This window comes from Marmota marmota, unplaced genomic scaffold (assembly GCF_001458135.2).
Source record: "Marmota marmota marmota unplaced genomic scaffold, marMar, whole genome shotgun sequence".
Lineage (NCBI taxonomy): Eukaryota > Metazoa > Chordata > Mammalia > Rodentia > Sciuridae > Marmota > Marmota marmota.
This window is the reverse complement of record NW_026000153.1, coordinates 11,824,558-11,851,546: the sequence shown is the minus strand read 5'-3', so window position 1 is coordinate 11,851,546 and position 26,989 is coordinate 11,824,558. Positions and strand designations below refer to the sequence as shown.

Sequence of the window (26,989 nt, the reverse complement as noted above, 5' to 3'; positions counted from 1 at the left end):
TACACTGGTAATTTATTCATGAGGGGAATCATTCACATGAGTTTTGGAGGGAATGAATCCAGACCACAGCACTGGCTTACTTCACTTAATGTAATATTCTTAAGGTTCATCCATATTGCACCATAAATCTATGTGTTCTTCCTTTTAAAGTAGAATAATATTCAACATGTGGCTATACTAGATTTTGCTTATCTATTCATCTGTCAATGGATACTTGGGTTTCTTCCATGTTTTAGCTATTATGGATAATATACTGCAAATGAACATGCAAAATTATCCCTTGAGAGTTCTGTTTTAATTGTTACTTTAAACTGAGTATTTATTTATAATATCCCAACTTTAAAGAGAAAGGTATTTAAAAATAATCATGACAGGGAATCAGGGAAGTCAATTTTCTAAGTATAAAACGAGGGCCAATGAACATTTAAATCAGTTTTTCCTTTAGGATAAAAGGTAAAACCTTATAAAAGTCTCAATAAAACTCTTCTTAAATTAGTATACAAATTTCACATGCTTACAAAATGACAACAGCAGAAAAACGTTTCATTCAATGTTGACTATATTCATGCTGATTGAAATTTTTCCTCTGTCCCTTCAGTTTTGAACAGGTTTATCTGTTCATTAACAAATTTAGTTTTTAAATCTTGTTTTTAACTAACAGAAAGTCCTTTGTGAAAATTTAAAAAAATAAACCCCCATTAGAGAGAAAAGATTATTTAATCTCAAAGCCTATTTATAGCAAAATCACTGACCACAGGGGAAATGATAAACACCCCCCCCCACACACACACACACAAAAAAAAATAAAGTACAGTATGTTTCTCAGGAAGAAAAAAGTTCTGTATAAAGCTCACTGAATTATATTTACTTTTTTAAAATAGTGGTGGTCAGTATTAAAAGAATGAGACGATTTTAAAATGGAAGTACTGAGTTTGATTTTAACAGCAGCTACCTAACAGTGAGTAAAAAAATGGAACAATAATAACTGAAATAAGAAGTTACGCCTATATCCTCATCCACTTGGTAGGATGAGGTAGAAGACAATAAAATCAATACGCTACTAGACCAATTTATTTCTTCTTCAAAAAAGGAGTCCTTCTAAAAAATAAATCTAGGAACTACTCAAACAAGATAAAAAAGCCTTGATTCATTTACTAAACTGCATGGATTTTCAGTCTTGAGTGAGCAGAGGATTTAGAACTCTACATAAAATTCAGTGTCATATTCTTTTACATAGTTTATGGTATCACATAATGGGCAAAACTTTGCTCCATTTCTAAAAATAATTAAGCTAACTGTTCAAAAGCATATTTTTGCATATAGGAAATAAAAATTTTTAACTCCCATTCCTGTGACAAACAAAAAACAGCTCAAAGCCTCTACATATCATTTCAATTATAAAACTTTATCTTAAAACAAAAAAAAAATAAGGCATTGGGGGAACCTTCATATTTCCCATGCAATTTTAAGAAATAAATTTCCCCAGGGGGGATGGGAGGAATGTAATTTCATGAGAAATACTAACGCTTGGAGAGTGTCCAAAAGATCTAAAATAATAAAACTGGTTATGAGCTTACTAATTTCTATTGACTTAACTGCAGGTTTAAAATTTCATTCAGCTGACTTCCAGGATTAAGTCCTAACAAATTAAACTAGGTTGATTAAAAAAAAAAATTAAGGGGCTGTGGCTGTAGCTCAGTAGGAAAATGCTTGCCTCCCATGTGTGAAGCACTGAGTTCGAGCCTCAGCACCACATAAAAAACTAAATTAATAAACAAAGATATTGTGTGTCCATCTACAACTTGAAAAAAATATTTTAAAAAATTAAATTCAAGAAGTAGCTGCCTAGGTACTTATAAAAAACTTTATACAGTCTTCTATTTTTTTAAGATTACCTTTTTTGAGCCTTTTAACTAGATGAGTCATTTAAATGATATAAATTTAAAAACTTCTGAGAACAATGTAGAATATCCAAAGGTACACTTTTCACCTCTCTAACCTGCTAGTGCAAAAATGTTGACTATATAATTAAGGTTCCCTGCTCTACCAATAGAGAAAATGGACATCAGACTACGGAAAAGATGGAGAGAGAAACCAAAAACCTTGTTCATTATTTCAACATGGCTTATAAGGAAATTGCTTTACATTACTGCAATTTGAGTATCAAAGGAAAATGTTATACTACATAATAATCTAGTTCTTTTTGGTGAAGAGGTGGAGTTATCATTAAGTGACTGAATTACCCTGAGTTACTGACTCAAACAAAAAGATTGAAGAAGAGTAATTAAAAGCATCTGCAGTTGATAATAACACATACATCTACTCAAAATGACAGAAGAGTACCAAGGGGAAAAAAGGGGTGAGGAGTTTACAGGCTAACTACTAACAAACAGAATAATCAAATCAGATGTACATCTAGACACATGGTCCTAACTCCTAATAAAAAGAAGGTTAGTACTAATGGGTATGAAATGGAAATAATATGACTTTGGTAGCTAAGATGAAACAGAAGCCAAATGGACTTACTGAAGAAATGGCAAAATTATTTAAAATTTCTTAGCATAAGTCGAAAGACAATTGTTATTGCTACTCCTGCTTATTTGGTAGTTTAGTTAGTGACAAAGTATGGTCAAAACAAACACTGAATTAGTCACGTTGAGACCTCAAACCATGGTGAAAACCCTGCTACTTTCCATGAAGCAGGTACGATACTTACACATGAGGACCTAAGGGATAAAATCACTTGTTAGTTTACTTAGAACTTTAAAAAGTTTGCTGTAAGTCATTTCTGCATGGAATTTGGTCCTTTATCATTGGTCTAGTTTAGTTACATGTGCTTCCTAGAATAAGGATTCTAAAATATGAACATAAAGATGAGAAATACTAAACAACAACAAATGCATCAGAACAATCAAGGTACTAACCCATGTCCTGAAGGAGCAACGAAGTATAAACAACACTGCACTCTGTTATCAGGCATCTGACGTCTGTTCACTCGAGATTCTGCATTTAGGTAATCCTCAAATTTACTATCAATGTAGTCAATAACAGGCTGCCAACTGTGGAACGCAGATAAACAACACAATTAAGTTGCAATCTTATAAATGAATGAAAAACTGATAACCATAAGATAATAATCAATATTTTTAATTAGGTAAAAACCAATGTACTAATAGAAGGATCTCAAACTATTCTACTTCTATTCAGAAACAGGTAAAAATTATGTTGAATAAAACTTGTTCATTATTTCAAAAGATTTAAATGCAGTAAGTGTGAAGACCTAGTTAATTATGAACAAATTACTTGGATTGATAACTACAAAAATGCTAAGATACTTTCCAATATGAAAACAATTATATACAATTTAAAAATGGAGATTATTTTAATATTAAAACATTAGGATAAACTTATTTGTGCGTTTTAAGAGAGAAAATCACCTCAAAAACAATGTGGAACTAAAAAAAAAAAATTCTGTTTATAAAACACTAAGAGAGACAGGTGCCTGTAATCCCAGAGACTCAGGAGGCTGAGGCAGGAGAATAGCAAGTTCAAAGCCAGCCTCAGCAATTTAGTGAGGCCCTGAGCAACTCAGTTAAGGCCCTGTCTTTAAATAAAATACAAAAAGGGGCTGGGATTTGGCTCAGTGATTAAGTGCCCCTGGGTTTAATTAGAGGTTTAAAAAAAAAAAACTACGATAACTACTTAAGACTAGAATTCCATAAGTTAATTTACTTAAAACTGAAGGTCTAAAAATTGGGTAATTTAGCTAATTATTTAGAAAATAATTTATACAATTATAAATTATAGTAAAGGGAAAGTATGACATTTATTACAATAATGAGAATTCTTATTTATTACACATTTATTACAATGATGAAAATTCTTACCTTTGTTGCTTAAGATTTGTGTTAAAAGTAATTATATGACAGGTATTAACTCCATTTTATAGGAAACAATATTTTCAAATAAGTGGCAAGGTTGACATATGAACTCAAGTCACATCACTTAAAGTTCAATGCTCTTTGCTAACGTAAGTGGTAAGCAAAAGAAGTCTAACCATGCTGATATCTCAAAAGCCTTAGAAAGCAATGAGGACAAACACTTCTTACCAATTGCTATTATCCACTGCATCTCCAAATCCTGGGGTATCAACTATTGTGAGAAGCAACTGGACACCACCTTCTTTGATTAAAACTTTGGATTGTTCCACCTGTAAGAGTCATTTGGTACAGATGTTAGTATCATGCATTACACCAGGTATTTCCTACAAGGGATATAAACAGTGACAATCAAATTTTTCTAAACCAATTTGGCAATTATTTACAAATTAAATCTACTCTCTTCCACAATTTTCTTTAGAATCAATTATTGCAGCCATTAGAATCCTCAATACTTGAAAGAAAAGCATGTATGTATATAATATACCATTCTCTTGGTAACTCATACTGAGTTTATGGTTCATACTTGACATAAAGAAGGAAAGAGGAACTTTCCTTCTTTATGTAATGAAGTGGTAATAACCACTAGAGCTAAATACCATGTGACCCAAATACACAAACAATATAAATAAATAATTTGAATAATTTGGTAATTTATTGAGTTCAAATGTGATTAATTATACAAGCATATTTCATCTAGCATTTATAATAAACAACTTCCTGGACTAGTCTCCATATAGTTTTATCCAAACTAATTACTCAAGCAAACTTACTGCCATCCCTAAATATTTTTCAGTCAACTTATATGCTCCATATTCTGAATAACACAATCAATAAAGGCCCAGGTAGTGAAAATGTATTCTCATAAGACTGAAACTTTACTAATTAAAATCTTCAGTTATCTTTCCAATATGTTCTGTCTGATTAAAGGCTTTAAACTTATACAACAATGGTTCTTGGCACAATTTGTTTTCTACCCAATTAAAGGATAAAATGTGATCATGACCAAGAAAAAAGCAACTTCATATACGATGACTAAAAGGATTTGAAAAGAAAGTGTTTAATTTCTGGGTAGAAAAAGTTTGGCATACTGTTAGAGAATATGGAAATGAGAACTCTATTTTCTCTGTTGCATTTTTAGATACCTGCTCTTGCATACAAAGAGATTAAGAAGCTCAGATTAAAATTGCAGAGCAAGAACACTGCAGCAACTATACCCAATAGTACCAAGAAAATAATACCTAGATAGTGGAATTGTTCTGTATCCACTCTGTCCAATATTGTAACCACCTGGTAATGTAGCTACTCAGCCCATAAAATGGTGACTAGTGCAACTGAAGAGCTAAATGTTTATTTTTATATTATTTGAATTTAATTCAAATTTAAATAGTCACATGTGGCTAGTGACTACCAATAAAAGAAGTTTATTATTAAGAAAAAACTTGTTAAATCTTGAAAAGAAAACAATCTATAAGATTTAGACATGCATGTCTCTGGAGGACCTTCCTATCTTTTAGACAATTAAGAAGTCAAGGTCTTATCTTTTAGATCAATGATTTTTCAAACTGCTTTGATCTTGGCATAAGCTATCAGTAAAAATTTTGAGCATCCCAAATACAAGCATATTAATCTAATAAACTGGTAATCTGAATATGAAGTATTAATTTATCTGCATATTTAAAAGGCAAACATCAATATAAGTTATAATATTCGTAAGTATTAAAACAAATTTTTAAATTGTGCTCTCTCTCCTGGCTTAGGAAGTCCACATTTTATTTATCTAGTGGTCCTCTAGTTAAAGGACAACCTGGTCAAGTCTACATTTTAAAATATTATTATTATTGGATTATTTTCCAGATCCTTCATAAAGACAGGTCATTTATTAATAACTGTCACTAAGCAAAAACATATTAAATAATCAGATTGTCCTTTTACTTGATTTAAAAAATATTTATTCCACATGAATATTCTCTCAGTTTTATTTGAAATCATTTGTTTTCCTTATTAATAAACAGAACCCAAATGCTATCTACATATTACACACCTTAATACAACAACTTAAATTTTAATTTTTTTTCTCTTTCAGGGTACTGGAGATTGAACTTAGGGGTGCTTTATCTCTGAGCTATATCTCTAGCCCTTTTCATTTTGAGATAGGGTCTTGCTAAGTCCTACACCTGAGGCTGGCATTACAGGTGTGTGCCACTGTACCAGGCTAATTTTAAGACATTTCTTATTTAAAAAAAAATAAAAAGTAAAAAAAGGGACTAGGAGTGTAGATCAGTCAGTGACAGAGTGCTTGCTTAGCATGCATAAGACCATGGAGTTGATCACCAACACAGCCCACCGCCATCCCAAAAAAGGAAAGAATGAACAAAATCAGTTCAATCTAATTGTCTATTGACTTGATAAGAAAAATGAATATTATATGTACTTTAAAGAGTGGGTTTATAAATCTTCTTTTCTTCTTTCACCTATCAAATTCTGTATATCCATACATGGTCAAATACAAAGTCAGTAACATATGGAAGAGATCCAAAAAACTTAACTGTAAACAAGTGCCATTCACAGGATCCAACTGTATCCTATCATCTGGTTTTTCAAGTATCCTCATGAGATCCATGGAAAACAAATTAGTTCAAGTCCAGGAATTTCAAACTTTTCTTAACAAATCTATTCCAAATGGCCACTTTCCCATGCACTTTCCTTAAGCAGGTCAGTCACATCAGCATATTTTATGGCATCACTCAGAATTCTAAGATTAAATGCATAATTTAATACCAAAGGAATGAAGCAAGGACATTTTCAATGGTTTCTCCCTGAAGAGTAAATAAAACTAAAGCCCATTAGAGGTTTATTCTGGCTTCCTAGATTTCAGAAATCTAAAGTTCTCTCCTTTTTAATGCTATTTAGTTTTCAATCTGAGAGGGGGAAAAAAAAATCAAACTTTCAATGTTTACCATTTCATAACCAAAAGACTGCTAAGTACACTAAACTTTTTTAAGCTATTGGTTATAAGCCATTTATTAGAGTAAATTAAAATCATTATTTAATTAAATGCACAAAATTTTGGCGAGAAGTTTACAATTTTGTCAGGAGCTCACTTCTTACTAACACTTGCTCTGTAAATGACATTACGACCAAAGCTCAGAAAAAACTTTGTATTCCACAGAGTTCAAACATAAGAACTATTAAGATAAATATCATCTTAAATGCTTCTAAATCTACCACAGAAAAGTAGAAATGACCTACAGTATAATAGTTATACGTAAAGACTGCTTCTTTCTCATCAAGACCCAGAATTATTTTAGTTTATACAAGAGAAAGTTGATACCAAGTTTCTAATTCTGCCTCTACTCTCTCAACCACTACTCACTATTTCTGTCTTCTTACTCTGAGACCTCAAATCCCATGCTCCTTTCATTTTCTATTAGCAATCTCCACTTCTTAAAACCTTTCTCTCCTTTTCCAGTTCCGATTCCGGTCTGGATTAGTCTATCTACTCACCCTTCTGTTTGTGTACCATAAAATTCATGAGTGTCAACCTCAATCGGCTACCTCTAATATTCCTTTTATATGCTTCTTAGTCGCATGCTTCTCACTTCCCAGAACGGTCTTCCTAAAGTCCTCTTCTCTACCATGTCTGTCAACTATGCTGGTCAAAATACCTGCCCCTCTTTTAAAGATAGAGCATTCTCAACCTGTTTGAATCAGCATTGAGTCCTCCCTACTATTCAATGAAAGAGATTTGATTTTTCTTAAAGCTAATTTCTCAGTCCATACTGGGGATCTGATAACTTCCCATTTTTTAATCATCTTGACAATTATTTCCCCTGTATATTCAACCTCTCATCTCTCAGAAACTGAATATAACTATTCTTGAGTCTTTTTGAAATAACCACACTACTCTCTCAACTCTTTACACATACTTCTCTCATCCTTTTCTTGATAGCTACCACTTATCTTCACTTCTCAACCCACTGCCTCCTCTTCTCCATCCCCTTCCCACTTCACTAATATCTACTATACCCAGGTCATCTCTTTAGCATGAGAGTAGCATCCGGGTTACCCACTAAATCGTAATTGTTTATGTAAGTTTTTAAATTGAGAACTTAAGGAACTGTATCTGTTCATCATTACTGTAACCACAAAGCCTGATAATAAAAGCATTCAAATGTCTTGATTGGTTCAAAAAATCAAAACTGCGCTTATAACTGCAGGAGAGTTTTCTAATTGGAGTCTGTAAATTTTTTCAAGGCATCTATAAAACATGCTTTTCTAAGACTAGGATACACTGCTTTCACCTTTTCTTACTTCCACAAATTTTGTACCAACTTAATCTAAAGTAGTGATTTACAGGACTTCATAGACCAAGAAAAGGTTTTAAAGTAGATCAACATAAAGTTGCCAACTAAGAACTCAAAACAAACAAAAAATCTTAACACTGTAGTTTTCACAAAATAATTCCCCCACAGCACCCCCCCACCCCTCTCTGTGATGCTAGAAATTGAACCCAGTTTCCTAGCCCCATGAATTCTCTTGATAAAATTAAAATGGACTTAATCTTGAATAAAAGTTTTTCCCAAAGAAAGTCAACTTGACAATTCTTTCACTGAATTAACATATGATTTTCAAATACAGCAAAATTGTGAGATAAAATTTGTTATCACAGATACAACATATGTGATGCTTTTCTTAATAACTTTGTCCAGGGATCTATACAAGAGATTAGAATATGATGTGGAGCTCATATGTCCAATTTTTTTTTCTGACACTTCATTTTAGTCAGCTATTGGGGGAAAAAAAGATATATATCTCCAAATAAGGAACATGGAACTTTTTCATCCAATTTGAAATATTCCAAAAGAAGTAAGACAAAACACTTCCCCCTTCTCCTTTCCCACAGAGATAGGATAATACCAGTTTGCAGTAGGCCAAGAAAACTCCATAGCAAGAATTCTTAAAGTGTAATACCCAGGTCAGTGGTAGCAAAATAATAAATGTAAATGGAGGGAGGTTGCCTTCAACCAACTATATAGTAAACTTTGTGGAAAGAAATCAGCAACCTGTTTAACAAGCCTTCCAGGAGACCGTGATGCACACTGGTGTTTGAGATATCAGCTCACATCTGGAAATGCACATCTCAGTGTCCTTACGCCCAAGATAGAAAGTTAAGAATCAATCTCAGAGAGCTTCATAATTAACAGTTAAAACAGAACTACTGATAAAAAGGAGTCTTAGAATTAGCTGTCCATTCAGTGTAATACATGATTGTCTTCCAAGACTACAAATGTGAACAAATTTCTCTTTAAGATACAAGTCTTTTGTAAATATATAATCCTTAGAAAGGAAAATATGAAATCGTGGTCTTTATGAAAATTTCATTCCCTGTTTGGGCACATTGCAGGAGAGGATTTTTTCCTTGTTTTTAGTTTTGTTTTGTTTTTGACAGACGTCAGTATTCCAGAAAGCCTCAGGTCAGGACTGGCTTCTGAAACTCAGAATTGTATGTTTAATGTGTCTGGTGATCATGCTTCCCTGCTGAAAGAATTCATTGGCTTCCAAGGGCAGATTATCTGCTAGACTACTAGGCTAGAGAAGAGACAGTCAACTGTAAAAGATGATCATAATCTACTTTCTAGGTCTCTTGAATGATTCCAGTCTAGCATATGCCAGGCTTTTTCCTGGATAAATGAACAGAAGAGTATAGATGATCTTCAATTTGTTCCTAGCATATAAAGGAATATCTATAAGACTCAGTAAGGAAAGGATACTTCTCTGGGATTCTAGTTAGGATCATTCTGATTCTCAGTATTAGAGGTCTTATTTTTGATAAAGAAGGAAGATTTGACAGTGGTAAACAAACACCTCTGCCTTAAAAGATCTTGCCAGGGATATGCTCAAATCCCATTACTCCTTTGTCCTCAAGATGGGAAAGTCAAAAACATAGTCACAAAAGGAAAATATATTTGGAAAGTTTCTTAAAGGAAGGCAAACTGAGTTTAGATGATATATTTTTTAAGCATGTCACATCTTCTAGAAAGGTAGCTAGGCTGGGAGAAGATACATATAATGCCCAAAAATGTAAGGGATTTGGATTACTATTTAGGTAAGAAACTCCTGTAAATCAGTAAGGAAAAGATATCAAATATTAAAACAACCACAGCAATTCAATGAAACCGAAGCACTAAATGAGTAGAAAATACCAGTTCAATCTCATTAGCAATGAAAGAAATATATCAACATGATGAGACACTTTTATATTGTTATGCATATGCAAGGGCTATGTTCACCAAAAAACATATACAAGAATGTTTCTATTACTAAGAACCTGAAAACCCACAGGCTATCTAAAACAGAGAGAAGCCATGTGTGGTGGTACCCACTTGTAAACCCAGCAATTTATGAGGCCAAAACAGGAGGATCACGAGTAACAGGTCAGCCTGGTCACTTTAGCAAGCACCTGTCTCAAAAATTTAAATAAATAAATAAATGGTTTGAGGGGGTAGCTCAGTGGTAGAGGGCCTCTGGGTTTAATCACCTGGACCACAACATTAAAATGAAATAAAATAAAAATAAGAAACAAGAGATATGCTGTGATATAATCCTACAAAAGATATTATAGAATAATGAAAAAAACTTACAACTATAGTCAACATGTATAAATAACACAGACTAATCTTTGGTGAAAGAAACCAGCTACAAGTGTCTACATGCAATTCAAAAAACAGGTGAAATTAATCTACAGAGACAGAAGTCAGCAACATGTCTATTTTGAGGGGTATAACACTGAAAGGAAACTCAAGAAAGCATTCTAGGATGCTAGAAAATGTATTATATCTTAATTTAAGTGGTGGTTACATGAGTATATGTTTACATATTTGAAAATTCATAAATCTGCTTAAAATTTGTACCCCTTTTTCCCTAAAAGGCATTTTTCTGATTATAAAAGAATGTCCACTATACAACTGAGTTTAAAAAAAAAAGGAAAAACATATTCATAATCATACAATGTAGAGAATCAGTGATGACAATTTCATACATGGTAATATGTATACCATGATAGAATAAGCACACTTATGATATTACAAGCAATCTTTCATTATTTGAGTAAATATTTTGTTGTGCACAACAAACTAGATTTCTATGTGTTGAAGTACTGAGATAATAAATACATGTTCAGATACCAGCAAAGGTTACTGCATGGGTGAATCAAAAGAGCTTTGAAATGTACTTCTATTGTTTTAATTTTAAAAAAAGGAAAATAAAACATGTAAAGTTCAAAGCTTTTATGAGTTCAGTGATTGTCGTCCTCTACCCAGCAATTTACTAAAATTTCTTATCTAGTACCTAAATGGAAGTCAAGACATTCCCCTAAGTCAGCTTCCAAACCCAAACCTTAAACCTCATGTGTGTACCAACTGAGATTTAAAAAATAGAAGTCCCATCTATTTTAAGTATCTTTCACTAAGTAGCATTAGACACAGGTCAGTCATGTGGCCTATAGTGGTATTTTCTATGAGTTTTGTTTTTGTTTTTTTGATACAGGGAATTAAACTCTCCATACCAAAAAGAGTTAAGGAGGACTGAACCACTGAGCTACATCCCTAGCCTTTTTAAATTTATTTTGAGACAGAATCTTGTTAAGTTGCTGAGGCTAACTTTGAACTTGTAATCCTCCTGACTCAGCCTCCCTAGTATCTAGGATTTACAAAGATGCGCCACCATGTCTGGCTCTATATTCTTTTAATTACCTTCATGTGTAATATACCTATGATGAAGAGATGACTTCACTAATCAACTCACTTTGCCTTTGTCTAAACTGCCTTGTTGGGAAAACTATGTCACTGTGTCAGAATTTAAAAGGAAAATCCAAAATAAACCAAAACATAAGTGGTAATTTGTAAGATTAAACATTACTGATAGGGGAAAGAAATAGTAAAGAAAAAATAATCTACTTATTAAGAACTGGTTGTCTTAAAGACCATAATTTTCTGAAACAGATAATTAAATTCCCAGGATAAGGCCCAGTTCAGAAAACTTGGACAGAGAAATAATCTTAAATAAAGGTAAGGTTTGTTAAATTTAAAAAAAGAACTGGTTAATCCATTCAGGTACCATTTCACTAAGTTCACTAAGTAGCTAAGGTTTAGATACATACTATATACAGTTTGACAGAGTATAGACTGCACCTGACTGCTTGGTTTTGAATTCTATCGCTGCCATTGACCAACTACATGATTTCAGGCATATCACCATCTCTGTACCTCAATTTCTTCACTTGTAAACTGAGAATAACATTACTACAACTACATAAAATTTTTTTCAATAATCAAGTAAGGGGGCTGGGGCTGTAGCTCAATGGTAGAGCGCTTGCTTTGCGCATGTGAGGGACTGGGTTCAATCCTCAACACCACATAAAACTAAATAAATTAAGATATTGTGTCCATCTACAACTAAAAAAATTTTTTAATAAAATAAATTAATACATCTAAAGTGCTCAGAAAATAATAACTAAATGTTAACTTTTATTGTTAATATAGGTCTGGCAATATGCATAGGTTAGAACAATAACAAGAACTTAGAAAGTTTGCTGATCTTGAACTTAAATACCAAAATTAAGATGTTAAGTTCATCTTTTTGCTTAGGATTAAAATTTTCAATGTTGATCCCAAAATAAGCCATGTGAGAACATTTATGCAAGTAATTTTAAATCAAGCCCTATGAAAGTTACCAAAAAAAAAAAAAAAGGAAACTAAGACTAAGAGAAAATTTAATAAGGCAAAAATAAAAATCTTACTTCACAAAAATTACTCCCTAGGGATCTAATTACTAAACTGCATCTTGCAGTTTGATATATGTGAGTTTCTATCCAACTTATGAAAACTGTTTTTCCATCTGGACAATGAAATAATCATGACTTCTCCAAATCCACTTCTAAGTTTTACCACCTCAATAAAGCCTGCTTCAGAAACGGTTCACTTCCTTCTTCTCTGCTCATGTACTGTGTAGTACTGAATCAGTTCACCAACAAATTTTTCAAACAACAGTTTAAAGCAGTGTTACCAAATAAAAATACAATGTGAGACACATAAATTTAATTTTTTAGTAGCCACTTTAAAACAAGAAATCAGAGAAATAAATATATTGACCCTAATGTTTCCAAAATGTTATCACTGAACCAAATAATCAGTATAAAAATTATTAATGAGGTATCTGACAAGTGTTCAAAACCAGGGAGAATTTATAGTTGCAGAACATTTCAACTTGGACTACTCTCATTTCAAAAGCTCAAGAGGCTGCAGTGGTGAAAAGTAAAAATCTAGAGCCTAGACTCTGATTTGCTGAATAATTAATACAAAGTGTGGTCCACCACTCAGCACTATTGGCATCACCTGATATCTTGTCAGAAATACAGAAACTCAGTCCTACCTCAGACCTTCTAGAATAGAAACTAATTTAACAAGATCCCCAGGTGATCTAGACACATATTAAACACTGATAATCACTAAATTAAATAAAACATAGCTCAGGAGTCTTACCTAATTGCTATTGCCATTCAACTATCATATGACATTATCATCATATGGTCCTTTAAATTCTGTATAATATTTTATTTAAATACTTTGTTTAAATTATGCTTTCTTTCCACTGTCCAACAGAACTTTCTGCAATGGTTAAAATATTCTATATATGTGCCACCCCAAATGGTAGCTACCTATGGCTACTGAGCACATAACAGATTAAAATATCTGTTGCAATTGAGAAACTGCATTTTTTAATTTAATTTTAATTGATTTAAACCTAGTCCCATGTGGCAAGGGGCTTCCATACTAGACAGAACAATTCTAAGGTTACTGAGAGCCATGGTGTCATTTCTAGGAGTCCTCAGGACAATTCTGGAAGGTCCCAATCAAGACAATTTCTTTGATGAGCTGTACTTTTAAGTTTTCTTTTTAACTTTATGACAGTCATGTTTCTCACTTTACACACTGGCTAAAGTCAAATTTGCATCCTACTTCTAGGTGAATGAAAGATACAGCATGAGTTCTCTCTTGTGTTAACATTATTTCAGCTTATCATTAATTAATAATACTAATCTACATACCTGCACAGTCTTTTTTATTCTATGGGAAGGACCTGGATACTCTGGAGAATACAAATCTGTGAGGAATAATGAGTTGATCAATGTTGATTTTCCCAGTCCAGATTCACCTAAAAGAAATGAGAGAAGTCTATCAAACTCAACCACTTTAATCAATGTATACATAATACTATAAACAAATTTACTTCATGCAAGTAGTTCTTGATGGGAAAAGTTAATAACATTAAAAAATATATTACAAAAACTCACTATTAGAATAAGTATCTTGTCCTCAGTTTGTTATTAATTAAATGAAATTTATATATTCAAGGATTCTTTTATAATTGTTCAATAATTTTCCCCATTTGTCTCTTACTGTATTGTACATAGATGGCATAGCAAATCCCACTATTATGTATAATTATAATGTGCCAATAAAAATAAAATTATTTTTATTAGAAAGTAGTGTATCCAAATGCTATAACTGGCAATTTTAACAGTAATGTACTCCTAAAGACCAAAGTCGATCATTATGGAAAAAATCCTAGTTGGATTATATATTGTTATTTCAGTGAAATAATCTAGAAAATTATAAATATTTATTATTAAAAAAAGAATATCCTCAGTAAGAAATAATGTAGCTATAAAAGTAGAAAATTGCTGATACAAAAAAAATTAATCACAATGCACCTCAGTATAAAACTTAAAATCACAAAAAATATTTTCTAATTTATCTACCCACATACCAATGAGTTTAAGTATAAGAATATCTCTCCTTCATGAGCCAGAATCCAAAAACAATGGTAGAAGTGTGCTGGGGAGAGGGAGTTGTTTTTTTAAGCTTTCTACATTTCTGTGTGTTCTAAATTTCCTTTAATAATATTCTATTATTTTTGTAAAATTAAAAAACATTCAAGTGTAAACATCAAAATGGCAAATAAAGAAGCTCCAAGCTCTTATTCCTCATAGAAACAACAAAACAAAATCGGCTGAACTGACCTTATAAGAGTGATAAAAAACAGTGAAAGAGGGGCTGGGGTTGACTCAGTAGTAGAGCTCTTGCCTAGCACGGATGAGGCCCTGGGTTCGATCCTCAGTACCACATAAAAATAAATAAATAAAATAAAGGTATTGTGTCCAACTACTGCAACTAAAAAATAAAAAAGTATATTTTTTAAAAAGTGAAAGACCTATAGGAACAATAAAAAATGCCCAATTGAGAAAAAGTTATAGGCAAAAGAGAGCTTGGCATTTTTCTGAGTTCTTGTTCCAACCCTTCCATAGGTTTGTTTGGGTCTCAAAAAAACAAACGCCTTGTAGAATGAATTCCTTCCCTTCAAAGAGAAGAGAAAAGAGTTGACCTTTCTTTTAACATTTTAATCAGTCTTAGCTCTGTAAGGACTGATCCATATCTTGCCCAATTTGGATCTCAGGTGGGAGAAGTGGTACTTGAACCATTTATGAAAATGACAAGGAAACTACAAGTCTGCAGCCTGGGGCCACAGACTATAGTAAAGAGCTACAACAGATCATCTAAAGACCCAGAAGAAACAGTGGTGAAAGTCTTTTGGAAATTATGATTTTTACCTTCAGAGAAGTCCTAAAAACTTAAGCTTTCACCTTGAGATGATCCTTAAGCTTAAGCATGCCCAGCCATGCCCACTCTATTAGCAGAGGACTGACTGCCCAGCACAAAACTGATGGAAATGAGGGACAAAACTGCTACAAGATATCCAACTACATATTATCTATTAGATTCACTTTAGATTAGATTTAAGAACTCAAATGGGTTGAAAGCAGAGATTGAAAAAAAAAAAAATATTCCAAGCAAACAGTAACTAAAAGAGTTACCATGTTACTACTGTCAGACAAAATAAACTTACGTCAAAAACTGTTATGATAGTCAAAGGACTTTCTGTATGTTGGTAAAAGTATCAATTCACCAAGAAGACATAAAATCTACATAAACCAAACACCAGCACTTCAAAATACATGAAGCCAGGCTGTGGTTATAGATCAGTTGTAGAGCACCTACATGCGTGAGGCATGGGTTCTAACCTAAGCCCCAAATAAGAATAAATAAATATATTGTGTCCATATCCAATTTTAAAAAAAAATATGTTTAAATATGTTTAAAAATACATGAAGCCAACCCTGATGGAACTGAAGGAAGAAATAGTTCTATAATAATAGAAACTTCAATACTCTGATTTCAATAATGAATAGAATAACCAACACATAAAACACATAAAAAGATCCATAATTAAAGCAGTAACCAAAAACTTTTCAATAAAGCTGGCCTCAAACTTGTGATCCTCCTGCCATGGGATTATAGGTATGTACCAATGCATCTGGCTAGATTTAATCTTTTGGTTACATGATGTACACTTTGTAGTTATTATATTATGGGTAAAAATGGACTTTGAATCCAATAATAGAATACATAATTTTCTCAAATGCACACAAGACATTTTTCAGGAATGACTAAAACAAGTCTTAATAAAGCCAAAAGAGCCAGGAGCGGTGACATATTCCTGTAATTCCAGTAGCTAGGGAGGCTGAGGCAGGAGGATTGCAAATTCAAAGCCAGCCTCAGTAACTTAGCAAGACTCCATTTCGAAACCAAAAATAAAAGGACCAGGGATGCAGCTCAGTGGTAAAGTGCTGTGGGTTCAACCCCCAGTACCAAAAACAAACAAACAAACAAAAAAGAACAAAAACTAAAGACTAAAATCAAATTTTTATTCCTTCTTAATAAAATGAAACTAAAACTCAGTAACAATGAATTTATACCTACTGGAAAAATTTATACCTACTGGAAATTAACTAACACATTCTTAAATAATAAATGGGTCAAAGAAGAAATCATAAGAGAAAATAGAACATATAGTGAGACAAATCAAAATGAAAACACACATATCAAAACTTACAGGATGCAGAAAACAGTGTTAAGACAGAAAATTTATAGTTGAAAATGATTACATTAAAATAATGATTTTATTCAAGAGTCTATCTTTATACTACAAAGAACTAGAAAAAGAACAGCAAATTAAACCCAAAGTCATCAAAAAGAGGGAAATTTTAAAAAGGTCAGTGCAGATATAGATTTTAAAAAACAATAGAAAAAAATAATGAAAATAAGAAGTCAGTTATCCAAAAGGATCAACAAAATTAACAAACCATTAACTAGAAAGAGAATAGAAAAAGATTCAAATTACTAAAATTAAAAATTAATTCTATTTTACATTACTAGGAAGGTAGAAAGAGTACTGTGAGTAATTGTATGCCAACAAATTGGGAACCTAAATGACAAATTCCCAGCAACATATAACCTATGAAGCCTGAATGATGAAAAAGAAAACATAATTAGCCAGGTGCAGTGGCACACACTTGTAATCTCAACAGCTGGGGAGGCTGAGGAAGGAGGACCACAAGTTCAAGTCGGGCTGAGTAATTTTGCGAGACACTGTCTCAAAGTAAAAAATAAAAAAATGGGATGGGGATGTGGCTCAGTGGTAAAGCTCCTCTGGGTTCAAACCCTAGTATAACCCCCGCCCCAACATATAAAAAGATCATAATTATAGTAAGGAGATTAAAGCAGTAACCAAAAACCTTTTAACAAAAAAAAAGTCCTAGACCAAATAGCTTCACTGGTAAAGTGTACGAAAAATTTAAAGAATTAAAAACCAATTCTCCTGAAATTCTTCCAAGAAATTAAAAAGAAAGGATGACAAGCCCACAGCTAATGTCATACTCAACTGCAAAATGTTTATAACATTCTCTAAGAACCTAAGACATGATGTCCACTCTCATCATTTCTACTGCCTATTTGCAGATGACATGATTTTATACTTAGAAAAAACATGAAAGCTGTCGTATTTCTATGAACTAACAAAGAACTACCCAAAAAAGAAATGGCGGGGAGGGGGGTTACCTTTAACAGTAGCTACCAAAAGAGTAAAACTTAGGAATAAATTTACCCGGAGTTAAAGATTTCTACAATAAAACTCTGAAACAATTAAGAAAGAAATTGAAGATGATACAAATAAATGGAAAGAAAACCTGTGTTTATGGATTCAAAAATACTGATAAAATGATCATACTGCCTTAAAAAGAAAAAAAAAAACTAGACATAAGTGCAATACCTATCACAATTCCAATGACATTTTTCAGATATAGATAAAACAATCTTAAAATTCACACAGAACCATATAAGACCACAAATAAAGAAATCTTAAAATGAACAAAGCAGGAACCATTATACCACCTGATTCAGATATCTTATACAGCTATAATAGTGCAGAAAACAGAAAACAACATACTAGCATTAAAACGACATAAAGACCAATGAAAATATGGTATATAAACACAATGGAATATTACTCAACAATAAAAGAGAATAAAATCATGTCATTTGCAGGTAAATGGATGGAGCTGGAGAATGTTTTCTCTGATTTAAGGATGATGATTCATAATGTGGTTGGGGGGGCATGGGAGGATTAGATGAACTATAGATAGGGCAAAGGAGAGGGAGGGGAAGGGAGGAGCATGGAGGTAGGAAAGATGGTGGAATGAGATGGACATCATTACCCTAAGTACATGTATGAAGACACGAATGGTGTGACTCTACTTTGTGTACAATCAAGAGATATGAAAAGTTGTGCTGTATATGTGTAATTAATTGTTATGCATTTTGCTGTTATATATAACAAATTAAAATAACTACATTTTCACTTAAAAATAAATTTTTTCCTACCAAATTCTTTTTTTTTTTTTTTGAAACTTTTAAACTAGATTAGTTATGTGAAACCCTCTGAATTAAAACTAAGTTATGAGCAATTCTGTCATGTCAACAGATGTCTATCAGTTCTTGGATTACTTATACTGAAATTATAGACCAAAGCTCCCAAATCAATTCGCATGTGACATCCTCTAAGGTTGGATATATAAAGAAGAGACATGCTATGTTGCTCAAAACCAGAGTATTATTTCAAGAAACTTTATCAAAGCTTTATGGAAGTTTCCAAAAAAGAGTTAAGAATTAGTAGGTAGAAAAACAACATTTTAAAGGGGAACAATTAAGTTTACTATTTTACCAACTTATTCTCTATATTTCATATGTTTAAGATATATTTACGATATGGACCATGACTATACTAACTAGGTGATCTCTACCAAAATAAAACTTCAAATAACACAGGGTTATCATTTGGTAAAGCAAAAAATAATTTAAGAATTCCATTTAAGAGTACTCACATAGAACTAGTATTTCTCTATTATCTCCAAAATTTATGCTTGCAGTTATTTCTTCTAAGTTATTTATATTTATTTCTAAGCTCATTTGGGCAAAGTAAACTATAATGATAGATTCACAGAACATCACAATTTCCACAATTTTAAGATACACATTTTCCCCAACAACATATTTAAAAACAAATGTCTCAGAATCAAAATGTTCATCTACTATACTATGTCTTACCTCTTCCATATCAATTTGATTAGGTTTCATAATAGATAATATTTTATTACATATTCAGATGGGCGATATAAGCAGAAACGGAATTCCGAAGAAAGGCCACAAAGAAATGTCAGCAATCAAAAACATTTTAACAAAAATGAAGAATGACTGGCTAGGCTTGTAAGTAGACTCTAGACACAGATGAAAAAAATAAACCTTTGAACTTGAGGACATCTCCATAGAAACCTCCAAAACTGAAAACCAAAGAGATTTTTTTAAATGGGCAAAAGACCTATTTATAAACGAAAAAAATTATTCAAGGACTGACATAACTACAAAAGGTACAACTATGAATAATGAGAATATAAGAAGAGGGGAACAGATTATTTGAGATAATCACTGATAATATCTCCAAAATATATGTCAGACACCAAATCACAGAGACCTCAGAGACACCAAAGCAGGATAAATGCCAAAAGAACTAAAACAAGGTGTATCATTTATAAAAAGAAAGCAAAAAACTAAAAATACAGGGTGAGAGGAAACTACTTATCAACAATAACAACAAAAGAATCACATCTGACTTCTCAGAACCATGTGAGTAAGTGAATAGAGTAAAAAATCTAAGGTGTTCACAGAGAGAGAGAAAGAGAGGACAGGAGAGACAGAAAAAAACAACAACCAACCAACCTAGAATTCTGTAAACTATGAAATTATCCTTCAAAAGTATAAAACCAAGCACAGTGGTGTACGCCTCTGAGGCAGGACTGAGTACAGCCTGAGCGACTAAGTGAGACCCTATATCAAAATAATAAATAAATAAATAAACAAATAAATGGGCTGGGAATGTAGTCCATTGGTAGAGTGCCCCTAGATTTAAAAAAAAAAAAAAAAAACAGTGAAGGAGAAATAGATTTTCAAGACAAAAATTGAAGAAATTTGTTGAAAATAAATATACTTTGCGAGAAATGAAATTCTTTAGATAATAGTCAGAAACTTGGGTCTACAAAAAGAAAGAGCACTGAAGAAAGAATAAGTAAAATAAAAACATTGATTTTTTCTTATTCTTAATTTGTCTAAGAGAATATTTTGTTCAGAAATATACTCACATATAAATAGTCAACTGATCTGATCAAAGGAGCAAAGGCAATACAGTGGAGTAAAAAATAATATTTACAACAAATGGTGCCAGAAGAACTGTATATACATATACAACAATATGAATCTAGAGACAGAACTCAAACCCTTTGTAAAAACATACCCCCAGAAAAGCTGGGTGTGGTGGCACACACCTGTAATCCCAGTGGCTCAGGAGGCTGAGGCAGGAGAATTGCAAGCTCAAGACAAGCCTCAGAAACTTAGTAAGGCCCTGTGTCAAAATTTTAAAAAGGTCTAGGAATGTGGCTCAGGGGTTAAGGGCGCCTGGATTCAGTTCCCAGTACCCCCCCCAAAAAAAACCCCAATGGATTATAGTTTTAAATTTAAAATGAAAACTGCAGAACTCCTAGAAGATAACATAAAAGGAAACCTGGATGACCTCGAATATAGCAATGACTTTTCAGATGTAACACAAAGGCACATTAATAAAAGAAATCATTGATAAACTGGACTTCATTAAAATAAAAAAAAAGTTTCTGCTCTTTATGTTAAAGTCAATGTTAAGAGAATGAGAGAACAAGACACAGACTACAAGAAAACATCTGATAAAAGACGCAAAATAAAAGATGCAAAATATAAAAGGTCTTAAAACTCAACAGTAGAAAAATAACATGTTTTAAAAATGGACCAAAGACCTTAACAGACACCTTCCCTAAGAAGATAAAGAGAAGGCAAGTAAGTATATGAAAAGATGCTTCACTTCCTATGTTATTAGGGAAATACAAAATAAAACAGTAAGCCAATACATACCTATCAGAATGGCCAAAGTCAGCAGTGACAATATCAAATGCTGGAAAGGATGTGAAGTAATAAAAGTCTCAATAATTGCTGATAGAAATGTACACTACAGCTACTTTGGAAGACAGTTTCGCAGATTCTTAAAACACACTCTTACCATACAATTCAGCAATCATGCTCTCTGGTATTTACCCAAAGGAGTAGAACGCTTACTTCTATACAACAACCTGCAAGTGAATGTTTATTGTAGCTCCATTTATTATTGCCAAAACTTGAAAGCAAACAAGATGTATTTTAGTTGGTGAATGAATAAACAAACACTAGTATATCCAGATAATAGAAAACTTCGGCACTAAAAAGAAATGAGCTATTTTAAGATGCTGGGGATGTGGCTGAGAGAGAGAGCACTTGCCTGGCATGCATGAGGCCCTGCACTCAATCCCCCGCACGGCAAAAACATGGAGTAACATTAAATGCGCATTCTAAATTTCAAAAGTCAACGTGAAAATGATACACACTGTATGACTCCAATTCTATGACATTATAAAAAAGGCAAAACCAGGGAAACTGTAAAATAATCAGGAATAAATATGAAGAGAAGAGGATATTTAGGGCAGTGACAATACTCTAAACAGAGATTACAATGATGAAAACAATTTATATTTGTCCAAATCCACAGAATGTACAATACCAAGAGTGAAAAGGTAAATTATGTCTTTGGTTGATCATGATGTGTCAATTTAGGTTTACAATTTAACAAATGTAACCCTGTGGGTAGGTGAGGGGAGGGTGCAGCTATGCATGTGTGGGAAAACAAGAGTATATGAACAATCTTTGTATCTTCTTCCCAATTTTGCTGTGAACCTAAAACTGCTCTAAAAGCAATCTCCCCCCCACCCCGCCTTTTTCTTCTTTTTCAGTACCAGGGATTGAACTGAGCAGTGCTTAGCCACTGAGCCAAATCCCCAGGTCATTTTTTTTTTTTTAATTTTTTTTTCCACTTTTATATTAAGGTAGAGTCTCACTAAGTTGCTGAGGCTGGTTTTGAACTTACAATCCTCCTGCCTCAGCCACTTGAGCCACTGGGATTACAGGTGTGTGCCACCATGCCTGGCTAAAAAAACATAAAAAGTCTTAAAAAAGAGTAAAGGAAAAAAAAAAAAAAAGAAGAAGAAGAATTCAAACTAAGGGAATGTGTTATATGTGGCATGGGAGATCCATATAAAATCATGGAGAGCTTGAATCAAATGTATGAAATATGATATGTCAAGAGCTTTGTAATATTTTGAACAACTAATAATAAAAAAAAATCATGGAGAGGTTGGTAGAGTGGCTGAGCAAGGGATGAGAGCCTAAAAATACAGGAGAGAACCTAACTCTGCATAAAAGGAAGATTAAATATGAGAAATGGAGGAGGCTAGTGTTACTACAGCTTCTTAAAGAAATTGGGGATGTTTCATTGTTGAAAGGGAACCCAGGTTGTACTATAGACCTAGTTTTCTTTTCCCTCACATCAACTTTTTCTATTTCCAAAACTTTCTAAAAGGAACATGTATTTTCCTCTTTATGAATAGTCAAAATAATCAATAAGTATTGCCAAATATGCTTTACAGAGAAATAGTTATAAGTTAACTTCTAGTCACTAAAAAACTGGATAAGTTGCCATTTCTGCTCTGAAATATTTAAACATCCTCATCATGAACAAAATTCACAAGAGTACAATCAATAACTCACAAATAAGGTCTCACACAGACCAAATATCCATAAACATGTAGCCAATAAGAAATTAATAATAATTTTCTTTTACTTATCATGACAAACCCTGCATAATCACATTGAAAATTGAAAACACTGCCAAATTCTGAATACAAAACACTCTCATAGGGCAAAGAGAAACCACTTTGCATAAAATACATTCAGTAAATACTAATTAATCACCTACTTTTTATCAGTTATGAAATTAAAGTACAAACAGAACAGACCTCCAACTTACACCACAGACTTGCAGGTAGGCAGATAAGAAAAATACCACGAGCTCTATATTTATGTATATTTAAGATGGTAGAAAACAGAACCGTAACTTTTGCAGAGGGGATTAGACAGTCTGGAGAGGTTACAACAAAGGTGAATCATGAAGGATAAATAAAACTTAGCAACATTAAGAAAGGATACATAAAAGAAAGAATTCAGGACAGAAAACAATAAAAATTTAATCAAAACTCTATTAAGGTTCTTATCCAAATATTACAGATGAATAAACAAAAACTCTGAGGGGTTAAATAACCTACCAAAGACAAATATCTGTCAAATAGCCGAGCTACATCTCACCCTGAATGGCAAAGCTTATTTCTTAAACCACCAGGTTATATTGCCCATACTCTGAAGAGACTAAAGAACATGCTTCTTCTCCTCTTTGTCTTGGCCTACATAGCCTTAATAGTGAGAACAGACCCAAAGAGTTTTGAATGGGAAAAGAAAAGGTCAAAGCAATTCAAAATTTAAAAGGGGAAAAGAGAAAGCTAAACAGCTTTTGATCTCTTCAGACTAAATACTCTCTACCTACCCAAGCATCAAATTCCACATCTGAAGTGGACCCAAATTAGAACCTTCTCTTTAGCAGGCTGAAGAAAAAGAGAAAAAAGAACCTTTACAAGACATAATTATACTCAGCCAGAGTAACACTGTTTCAGTGAACTTTCTTCTAAAGTACTACCAGAAAGAAAAAAGAAAAATAAGCAAGCTCAGACAAATGAGATTAGCAGGCTATTGTAGTGTTTTAATGATTCTATTATACTGTAGAGGTTACCAAAATGTCATTCAAATAAAACTGATAAAATAAAGTTTATAAGCAAGGTCACCTAATTCAAATCATTGTGACCAATGTGACATTGATATGGGAACTCTAAGAACAAGCTATTTTGTAATAAATGAGTAGTTCATTTATTTGGTATACCAGTTAATACAGTACCTGAGAAATATTACAGAAATAGTCTGTAATTAAGTGCATTCCAGCCTTCTCAATGCTTCCTTCAGTACCACGTAACCATACTCCAAATTATCTCAACAATATTTTTTTTTTTAAAGTATGCCTAGTTTTAAGAAAGCAGTTGTATAACTTTGGAAAAGGCTATGGGCAAAGGTTATACCAGTCCATTAAAGCTTAAAATGTCTTTGAAATTTCTTATCCCGCTTCCATCTTAAACTGATTTTGTGACCTTCAGCAAACCACAATTTCAACACCTCAGTATCCTTATCAATAAAATGAGATAAAGGTAATATCTACAACATCACAAAATTGTTTTGAGAAAGAAATTATCTATTAGAACCATATCTTAGTACAGTATATTCTTGACTATAACTCAAGCACTACTTGAACAAAGAATTTGTGAAAACAATCCTAATCAAGTTAACTTTTGCACTACTTAGAAACATTTAATAATAATAAAGTTTGGAATTATATATTCTGGCTTAAGAAAAATTATTTAAGAAAATATAATAGTAAATCTAACTAACATTTTATATTTCCTTATAAAAAATATTTTTTAAAATTCTGGATGATCTGTTTACTGATTCAAATCAATGTCTATTTTATATTATCTTGACTTTGATATACCCTATATATATGCTGCACAACAAAGTCATTATCATTCCCTTGTTTTGTTAGACTTTAAGGGGAAATAATTGGATTAATTTTTTGTCTTTGCTAAAACAAAATATTTTATTACTTAAGAGTTAAGATGTTAAATGCCTTATGAAATAAAAGTACCTAAAATCTGTAATATAACACATGTACTTTAACATTAAGAAGGTTAAAAATCACCTGTCTTTCTCATCTTTGAGGTCTAGCCCATGAAAGCCATGTATATTCTACCATATTCAAGAATATTAAATTTCTAGTCTAAGAATAAAATATTCATGAAATGTCTACACATGAGATTTTGAAGAAAACTGCAATATTTACTTATAAGAGTCAAGGTCAGATTCTTTCAGGTCCTTGGGATTAAGATCCTTTAGGACCCTACAAGATTTATAGGACTGTTGAGAGCCACAGCCCAAGGGGCCCCAGCAAACTTCCAGCTGCCTGCTGATGATTGGCTCACAGCTGCCCCAGCAACATCTAGCTGATTGGCTCCTCTGCGGTGATACTCATTGGAGATGCTCATTGAGCTGTTTCCCCGCCCTTTCAGACTGCCAGCTGATGATTGGCTCACAGCAGCCCCAGCAACATCTAGCTGATTGGCTCCTCTGCGGTGATGCTCATTGGGCTGTTTCCCTGCCCTTTCAGACCACGGAGCTGCTCATTGGGGGACTTTTTTGGCTCCGCCCATGAGACCCAGCCAATCGGCCTCAAGAGCAGGAGGATTGTGGGAGGTGGAGAGAGGCTTGTGTTGGAGAGAGAGGCTTGTGGGAAGCCGGTGGTGGCAGTTGGGGCTCTGAGGGTTTTTCCTGAGAGGCTGTTTTGTTTGGCGTGTGTGGTTCTAAAAATAAAGTTAGTTTCTTTTGACAAGTGGCTCCTGATTGTGCCCAGCCAGACTGTCTGCAGCATAGGACAAGCTGGGTGTGGCAGCACAGGCCTATAATCCCAATGGCTCAGGAGGCTGAGGCAGGAGGATAGTGAATGCAAAGCCAGCCTCAGGTACTTAGAAAGGCCCTAAGCAACTCCGTGAGACCCTGTCTCTAAAAAAAAAAACTTTAAAAATGGCTGGGGACATGGCTTAGTACTTAAGTGCCCCTAAATTGAATCCCTAGTACTCTCCCCACCCCAAAATTTATAGAATTACATATTCTGAAAACTCCTGAAGTCAAAGACAAATGTTTATTTTTGTTTTGTTTAGCATCTCCTCAGTTTGCAGCCATAAGATCTTCAGGGACTAGAAGAGCATAAGATACTTTTTAAGTGATCATTAAATTTTTTTCACATAAATAGGCAATGCAAAATATGATGTAGTTGTTGCCCTCAAAAATGGTAGGAAATGTAAGCTATGCAAATAAACTAACACAATGCAGAATTTGATCTAAACCATGAATGATATAACCAAGAGCAATAGAATTTCAAAAACTTGATAAATCACAGAAGTCTGGAAAGGAGAGCACATTTCAATGAGGCTTTGAAAGATGGGAGTGCCAATTCAGTAAGCATTTCAACTTTTTACTATATTTGTGGTTAGAAGATGTTACTTTTATCATCTTGCAATAGTGTGGGAAAGAAAGCAAAGAATGTTTAAAAGCAGGATCTTCAGTTCTTCTAGATTTTTGGTCATGATGGAATAAATGCCTGGTGGTGCTTGTGAAAATGATGACCACATTGTATACCATTTTCGATTTTGTTCTTCAGATTCCCTCTCTCACATTTCCTGGGTTTTGAAAACAGTTTTGTTCAATTCAAATCCTAACTGAATCACAATACAAGTATAGGACTTCAATAAGAAAGTTATTAAATTAGCAGTGTTTGACATAAGTACAAAAATACCTCAAATGTTACCTATTATTAAGATACAGGTGTTCATTTTAACTGAAGTAGAGATGAAACAGCATCAAACTATAGTTTGATTTAAGGACTTTTCAGAATATTTTATTCCATTAAATTTTTTTTTTTTTTTTTTTTTTTTTTTG

The 26,989-nt window shown here is 33.0% G+C and overlaps 1 protein-coding gene across 1 annotated transcript in view; it reads right to left on the bottom strand.

Annotated features, from left to right (window-relative positions):
• Positions 1-26,989, bottom strand: part of Septin7 (septin 7) — a 96,711-nt gene that overhangs the window by 28,592 nt on the left and 41,130 nt on the right. Inside the window, exons 2-4 of the mRNA XM_048786307.1 lie at positions 14,047-14,153; positions 4,110-4,210; positions 2,925-3,059 (exon numbers count right to left, since the gene is read on the bottom strand). Of these exons, the coding sequence (XP_048642264.1) occupies positions 2,925-3,059; positions 4,110-4,210; positions 14,047-14,153 (343 nt within the window). The remainder of the gene's footprint in view (positions 1-2,924; positions 3,060-4,109; positions 4,211-14,046; positions 14,154-26,989) is intronic.